Source organism: Blastocystis sp. subtype 4, assembly GCF_000743755.1.
Source record: "Blastocystis sp. subtype 4 strain WR1 chromosome Unknown seqid_0365, whole genome shotgun sequence".
Taxonomy (NCBI): Eukaryota; class Bigyra; order Opalinata; family Blastocystidae; genus Blastocystis; species Blastocystis sp. subtype 4.
Window position 1 is genome coordinate 713 of NW_014569182.1, and position 7,995 is coordinate 8,707.

Here is a 7,995-nt window from a genome sequence, read left to right on the forward strand (position 1 = left end):
CAGAGTCGATAATAATTATCAAAACCAAAACTCACAGACACGTTTGTATATGTTAGCCATGGCCTTGTTCCATTTTCTGCAGCATAGAAAAGGATCTCAGCATTAGTAAAACTGAAGAGAGTTATAGAAAGCAGTAAAAAAGAAAGCATTGAATAAATAATAAGAAAAACTGAAGTTTATAACAAACATCCTCGAAGGGGATAGATCCATATCCTCCATTGATGATTCGTTCCATGGGATGCGCCGATCAATAGTACATAAGGTATGAAAACGATACTCAAAATACAACGACAGATAGAATGATGATTATGATTCAAGTTGCCTCAAGAACAAACAAAACATAAAACTACTGTTCCATCTCCTGTTTAACCCTTTCAATTGTGTCTTCCACACTTACCTTATCCAGCGAATGATGATAAAGAAGTGCTGAATACTTATCCAGAACCACAGTACGATCCCGTACAGAGAAGTTGCGTAAGAACATCAGAAGTTCTTTTGCCTGATTGGCTTCCTCAACATTCTCCTGATTCTCCAACTGATCTCCCAACTTTTCTATCACTCGCTCATATGCCTGAATGAAATACTCTCTCACCTCTTCATCAGCAATACGAGGTGTCAAGTGTCCATCACGAATACTGTAACTATCCACCAAAGACAACTGCATGTATGCATCATTCAGTTCCTTTTGTTTTGCTAGTTGTTCTGTCGACGGTTTCTCAACAATGGGCTGTTCACCATTGATAATTCGTTTTGCATTCTCACCTGTAACTGTTTCGTTCTCCAACACATACTAGAATGATACTCAGTCCTCACACTTACAGAGACCAGTGATAATAACTGATCACGATGTTCCTTCAACACTCCTTTCACATAGGCATACCTCTCCTGTAGGAATTTGTCAATCTTCTCATCATTGGCAGCGATGGTAGCTTGACTGTAGAACGGCAGAGCAGGAGCATAAGGATTGTCGGAAGTAGGATCAGCACGCAAACCACAATCGGTCATACCCCACTGATATGCCATACTCAATGCATACTGTGTGGCCTTTTGTAAGTCATTCGATGCTCCTGTTGAAATTTGGTTCTCTCTATCAATCACATATCACATCCATTCGTACCCCAGAATGACTTCTTCAGCTGCTTGTCCTGCCAGAGCCACATCAATTCGATTGATCAAATCCCTCTTGCTTGTCTGATAGAGGAAACGCTCATCTAGGATATTTGACACGTATCCAAGTGCTTCTCCGCGGGGAATAATAGTAATCTTATCAACAGTAGGATAGTTGGGAGTAAGAAGAGAGATCAGTGCATGACCACATTCATGAACTCTATTGTTCAGGCTACCATATCTCTCATACGCAGTATTATAGTTCACACTCTCGTCTTCTACTCGTGACTTCTTCACGCCCATCGTCAATCGTTCGCGTGACTCCTCCAAATGCTGTCGAGTAATGAAGGCTGATCCATCAGCGAGAGCCTTCATTGTAGCCACGTTTAGAAGCGTTTCAAGATCAGCTCCATTGTTCCCTACTGTTACCTTGGCTAAATACTCCAGATCCACATCAGGTGCCAAACGATGTCCTTTTGCCTTCATTTCCAGGATTCTTAATCGTGATTCGTAGTTCGGAAGTCGTGCTATACACTCACTTCTCTTCATCAATGCTACTCTTGACCTCAAGATCGAATCGTCCTGCTCGAGTCAGAGCAGGATCCAAAGACTCAACCAGGTTCGTCGCTGCAATTACTAGAATGCCCTCATCACCTCGGAATCCACCTATCTCATTCAACAATTGATTGATAGTCTGTCGACTGTTGTTCGTGCCTCCCACTTCGTCTCGCTTTCCTCCCACAGCATCGAGCTCATCGATAAACACGATACACGGAGCCTAGATGAGACTGCTCTCCTCAATTCTTACTGTTTCCCGTGCTTTCTGGAACAGGGCACGAACACGTTTTGCTCCCACTCCTACCAACACTTCATCGAACTCAGATCCAGCCACAAAATAGAATGGAACACCAGCCTCACCTGCCACAGCTCGAGCAAGAAGAGTCTTACCAGTTCCAGGAGGACCTGTGAAGAGAACGCCACGAGGAGATTTGGCTCCAATGAAGGTGAATTTCTGAGGATTCTATGAATGAAGAACAGGATAAACTGATACTCGTAGGAATTCGACCATCAATTTCAATTCATCCATGTTCTCACCAAGTCCAACCACATCTGAAAATCGAGTTTTGATGTTCTTTTCAGGAGTATACTACTACTAAAGAGTTGAAATCACTAATACAGAGGAATCTCGAACAGCATTAACTGAACTCTTTTGAGCACTAATAATAACTACATGACAGAAAGAGAGAAAGGAATACTAGACAGAATTGCAGCCAAAAAAAGAACTTTTAGTATCACTTGCGAGAAATCATGACGAGTCCCGATTCGCGAAACGCAAGGAACATAATCATCTAATTGCTCAGCAATGGGACTGAGATCGAGAGGAGTAGCATTGCATTCCATGCGAGAATACTTGACTAACTCCATCAGAAAACTGCGAGGAATGCGTGGAAAGATATCCATGTGAAAAAGAGCGGAAAAGACCCTAGTATTAACAGTATATTCCAGGTGTACATTTGATGAACAACAGGAGTCACTGGAATAGTAATCGAATTGTATTCAGAAACTACTCCAAGGAAGTTGCATGTGTTATAATTATCCTAAAAGTCAGAAATATAGCAAGGACAAACGAGCATCGTTCGAATTGTCATATCTAACTTGTGCTGTTCTTCCGTATTTAAGTAGTCGTAATGCTTGAGAGCCTCAAGATTAAATCGATCATATTCGGAAGATAGCTTATTAAACACAGTTCGGCGGAACTCTAATTCTAAATGATATACCAGAATGACTACTTGATGATGGCTTCAATGAAACATAATCTGTTCCACTAATGAGGGAATCAGGTGCTCGGTACAGAATAGTCGTATTGAAAGTCTACCTATCAACATTAAAGAACAAAGATACATCAATAATCGACATTGAAGAAGAACTAGCTCTAACAAACATCTTCGGGAAGTGACCAAACGAATGGATTCTTCCTTTCCGGAAAACGACATTCTGTACACTTCTCAACATTGATGTCTTCACCGAGTGTCAGATTTTGCTTTGTTGGGATCCCCATATTTGGGTAAACTGTTCTAACTTCATCCCTTTCTTCTCGTGAAAAGTGTACTCGTTGTTTACTTATGTTGTCCATGAGAACCAGAGGAAGGAAGTAGGCTTTAGAGCTGACTTCTCAAAAGATGTTTCTATCGCCAAGGAAACTTCTTCGTTCTATATGGAGATTACCGTCAGAATCGATTAACACTCTCCTTAGGTCCTGATCGGTAGATGTATGAAGAAGATGTGATTTTAGTTTTCCATTTCTTGTTTCATGGATTGGATGCGCCATTTACGCCTATCTCTCGTTCCAGTGTCCTGAGTTGTATGAGTGCAGTTCATTCGTTCGTATTCTGTTTAAGTTGTTGGTCCTGATCATGGTCTTATCGTTTCTGTATACTGGTGTGTATGATCCAGGTGTGATTCGAAGTACTGAAGAGAACTCTCTGGCTCGGGGAAGTGTATTAGAGAGTCAGAAATATTCCTACTGTTCTCTGTGTGATCTCTATCGTCCTGAAGGAGCCAAGCATTGTCCGAAATGTGGTGTATGTTTATACAACTGTGACCATCACTGTATTGTAATGGGGTAGGGGTATCAGAAACCTTTCATTGTAGTCAATGTGTGGCTCGTAACAATCTCATTACCTTCTATGTCTTCCTAGTGAGTCTATTTCTGGTTCAGTTTTTACATTTCTATATGGGAACATCACTGGCAAGTCACTATTTCTTATTCCTGAAGTCGTTTTATATCAAACTAGGAAAGCTGTTGCATATTATTCCCTCTCTTGTTTGTACAAACAAATCATTCAAAATTAACGACTAGAATTACTGCATGGCAGACATGATAGCAGATTTTACTTCAGGTTCCAACGATCCAATCAGTTGCTGTAATTGATTGGATGGAATGCTCTTCAGAATATTCACAATAGCACTCTTGGTCTCAGGATAAACCACTTCATATTCGTTATCACCATCATCATATGTAGGCAAAAGCAGAAGTGGAAGAAGATGCATAACAGGTTCAAGAAGATTCGAAGAATTGAAAATACCATGATTTGGCTTCATCAATTCGTTCACAAGTAACTCATGAACAGTCTGAGCCTCAGCCACATCCTCCTGCATAGGAAGATAATCCAAAATGAACTTCATCCCAGTATTCCATTCTCTTGGAGAGATTGCTTCACGGAAGTTAACCAGGATACTAAGCACAGCAGAGACGGCATTATCGGTGGAACAAGCATAGTCCTCATCCAGAGCCTGATCACTTTTTATCACATTCATCAAGGCAGTAAGAATGTCCTTCACTTGACCACCAATGATAGCAGGGAACTTCTCCACAATGATCTTGATTCCATACAGCACAGCTTGACGAAGTGCTGGATCCTCACAATTCATATGTTGCGAGAAGTAGTTCATCATGGGAGGAACAAACTCGTTCATGATAGGTGATGCATACAGCAGCATGTCATCCATCGTACACACACCAGTGAACTGAATGTACTCGAAACTCGATTGCATAGCCTGTTGACAAGAAGGAAGAAGCTTCTCCGCAAAGAGTGGCTGGATCTGGACAGATGTGTATCGAATTACATATCCCATCGCATCAAGCAAGCATTCCACACAATCCTTTTCCTCTCCAGCTGCTTCCTCGAATTCATTTCTTGCATCGTCCATCTCGCGATCATTGAAGTCAATCTCTTTGTACATTGTCTCTAACACCTTGACAGACTCATCAATACACTGATGGAGCATGGTCACAAGGGAGGAGAGAGTGTCTCCAGTAAGAGGCATGCGCTGATTCGTATAGTTGTGATGATACTCCTCGCCTGACTCATAACAGATCTGAATCGAATCACGAATGCACTCGGCCAACACACTTCGTTCGCTAGCATTGTCTTCAGCATCATATTGGTCAAACAGAGTTGGCATCATCTCATTGAAATATGCCACACACACATCCACAGGAGTCTGACCAGCCTTCAAACTGTTTACCAATAGTTCGAGCATCTGAGGCAAGATCTTGGCACACAAGGAACGAACATCCTCATGGAATGAGAAATCGACAAGAGGGAAGACAATGTCATGAATTGAATTCACAAATGGAAGCATCATATCCTTAGCATCGATAATTAGATTGTGAATCAAACGAACAGCATTGCTGATGGTTTCAATAGCTGTGGTGTTGATCGATAACTGAACCTTGCCCATACCCTGAGTCTCTACAGTAGTACGCTCCACACCGTTATCGATCTGATGGTCAGGACCAGAGACAACCTGTTTCACAGAGAAACCAACATCTGTCTGAGCCATCTTGAGCAAATAAGGAATCATGATCTGGAGGAACTGCTCCTGTTGGGGCTTCTCACAGTACTGGAAGATCTCAGCAGCACAATCCAATAAGCAGTTCAGACGCTCATCTCCCAGAGGTGTCTTCTCAATGAGATTCAACAGGAACTGCATGATGTCCCAAGCTTCCTTCTGTGAGGTGGCCTTGCCCATACTAGAGACGAGGGATGCTGGAAGTGAGAAAGAGAACGAATCACGTACAGAGACAACCACATGCAGACACATGGACATTGATGGACTCAGGAGTGACTTCTCCGCTGAGAATACCGATAAGACCCTGAACAATGCTGTGATAGAAGGGAGTGAAGTCATCCTTTGTCGCACGACAGAGATTTCCAATAGCAGTAATGGCTTCAGCTTGGACAGAAGGAGTACTAACAGTGATAATAGAACCATAGACTTACGGGGCTCCACAGAGCGAGGAAAGCCATTCAACAAGAGCAGGGAGAGTAGATTTAAAGATCTTCTTGGAAATCATTTCACAGTTACAGAACTGGCCCAGTGCCGATGCGGCGATAGCCTGAACACGCATACAAGGCTGTCTCTGAATCAGTCCAAGAATACCCTGAATGATCTGGGTTCCGACCTTCTTCTGGAAGAGACCAGAAAGAGCAACAGACACAAAAGCAATACTCTGGAGAGCGACAAACACAACACGAGGATGTGGATCATTCAAACCTCCCAACATCGTATTTGTGTGTAACTTGAGATCAGTCTCGATCTGCTTCTTGCATCCATCCGACATATTGCTGATCAGGGTGTACACACAACGTCGCATCTTCCAGTCCTGACTACGAGAACATTGTGACATCAACTGCATGATAGGCTTGTAGGCAGCAGCATGAAGTGAGTTGGAGATGCTGCTTACCATCTACAATCAGAGCTCAATCAAATTCCTACCACACATCCCATTACATGGGTAGCAGTATCTGTGTCCAGCTCCTCCTCAGATCCAAACACTCCATTCACCCAATTCTCATCATCGTCAATATCCATCATCATACTCACAGCAATCTGAAGATACTGATTCAAGTACTCGTTATGCTTACGGAAGAAACCACCATTCTCCTGAGCAATCACAGTAATGATATCGGCAGCCATACTACGTACACCCGTAGGATACGTATTGTTTCCACTGATACTCAAACACATTTCAATAATCGTGGACAAGTGGTCACGAAGGTACGAACAAGCAATTCTAGGATCAAACATACTCCATGCACCTACTCCACACAGCTATCAAGATCTTCAAGCAGAGAAAGGAGCGAATCTTCATCACCAGCAGCGAGGACTCCTTGAATTGTACCAATAACCGCTGGAAGAGCAGTAGCAAAAGTGGATACAATATCATCAACTTCCAACATGAGGAGTTTCATTACAGTCTAGGAATGAGAACATGAGAGAATACCAACATGAGAGGCCGCAACCTTGTAGGCAAGATTACCGCTTTGGAGGGCAGAAGAGAGAGTCTGAATAATCGATTGCATATTACCTGAAACGATCTAAGGATGAATGAAATCACCAATTCATACACTCTCGTTGTTGTAGCCAACTTCTCCAAGCAAATACATTCCATCAACACACACATCCGTGGGCTGAGAACAAGCAGCGATCATGAAATCATATAAGCCAGGCCAATTCTCATCTAAAATACTAACTTGCGAAATGACATCGCAAAGAGAACGACGAACACGACTATCTCCCTCGGACTGGAAGAGTTGAAGAAGGAATCCTTCCACTACCTATCAACCGACCCAACAAATACTACCCTGACTCTTTTCACTATCAGAAAGCTTCTTCCAAGCTTTGCTGTCAATCACTTTACGGAGAATGACCGCAATGAACGCCTTCTGAGACGAACTCACGTTGGACTGCAAGAAAGAAAAGAACTGGGTGATAACCTAGGTAATAAAATGAATATTACTTCTGTACGTTGAGAATATCCGCCTCTCTCATATTATCCAGCTGAGCCTCAGCCTATCAATGAGAAACAGAATAAGAACAATACAGCATCACGAACAGCGTTATCCGGTGAACGCAGGGATTCAATGAAGGAAGAAAACTCGTCAGAACTACAATTGTTATAACTCAATTCATTGATTAATACACCTGAATTGCAGACATTTTCTACCGCTAGTTAGTCGTTTGTGGTTGTTTTCTATCAGCAAAAATTGGGCGATATTTTGGAGTAATCGCAGTTATTCAAGTTTAGTTTATTTCTGGAATAGAGAGAAGATCAGGATACTTTTTAGGTGAGAGTCACATCAGTCATCACAGCAGGATACAACAACACTACTTTATCCAGTTAAAAAAGTAGAAAACATCTTCTAATAGTGTGCAACAAAACAAATAAGATTATGAAACACTAAGGATGTGATTTGGATGCTTTCTCCTTTTTAGCAGTTCGTTCCTTCTTCTCTCCATTCAATAGTCCCTTCTTTCCATTTCCAGAATTCTTCTTTCCCTCTTTACTTTGGATAGTTCGTTTCTTCTCTGTTTTTCCTT

At 42.1% G+C, this 7,995-nt stretch overlaps 3 protein-coding genes across 3 annotated transcripts; 1 reads left to right on the forward strand and 2 right to left on the reverse strand.

The window, feature by feature from the left end:
• Positions 1 to 346: 346 nt before the first annotated feature.
• On the reverse strand, positions 347 to 2,568 carry JH06_4440 (ATP-dependent metallopeptidase; the record flags this gene model as incomplete). Its single annotated transcript, XM_014669955.1, is given in 8 exon segments — positions 347 to 790; positions 820 to 1,087; positions 1,118 to 1,645; positions 1,719 to 1,885; positions 1,916 to 2,128; positions 2,144 to 2,254; positions 2,279 to 2,324; positions 2,339 to 2,568. The coding sequence occupies 8 exon segments, from the start codon at positions 2,566 to 2,568 to the stop codon at positions 347 to 349; spliced, it is 2,007 nt and encodes a 668-aa protein (XP_014525441.1).
• Positions 2,569 to 3,521: 953 nt separating this feature from the next.
• Positions 3,522 to 3,967, forward strand: JH06_4441 (hypothetical protein; the record flags this gene model as incomplete). Its single annotated transcript, XM_014669956.1, has 2 exons — positions 3,522 to 3,730; positions 3,760 to 3,967. The coding sequence occupies 2 exons, from the start codon at positions 3,522 to 3,524 to the stop codon at positions 3,965 to 3,967; spliced, it is 417 nt and encodes a 138-aa protein (XP_014525442.1).
• A 2-nt stretch (positions 3,968 to 3,969) lies between these two features.
• On the reverse strand, positions 3,970 to 7,614 carry JH06_4442 (importin-like protein; the record flags this gene model as incomplete). Its single annotated transcript, XM_014669957.1, is given in 10 exon segments — positions 3,970 to 5,660; positions 5,701 to 5,864; positions 5,895 to 6,361; positions 6,391 to 6,688; positions 6,718 to 6,872; positions 6,903 to 6,992; positions 7,023 to 7,232; positions 7,245 to 7,391; positions 7,499 to 7,562; positions 7,598 to 7,614. The coding sequence occupies 10 exon segments, from the start codon at positions 7,612 to 7,614 to the stop codon at positions 3,970 to 3,972; spliced, it is 3,303 nt and encodes a 1,100-aa protein (XP_014525443.1).
• Between the last annotated feature and the right edge of the window lie 381 nt (positions 7,615 to 7,995).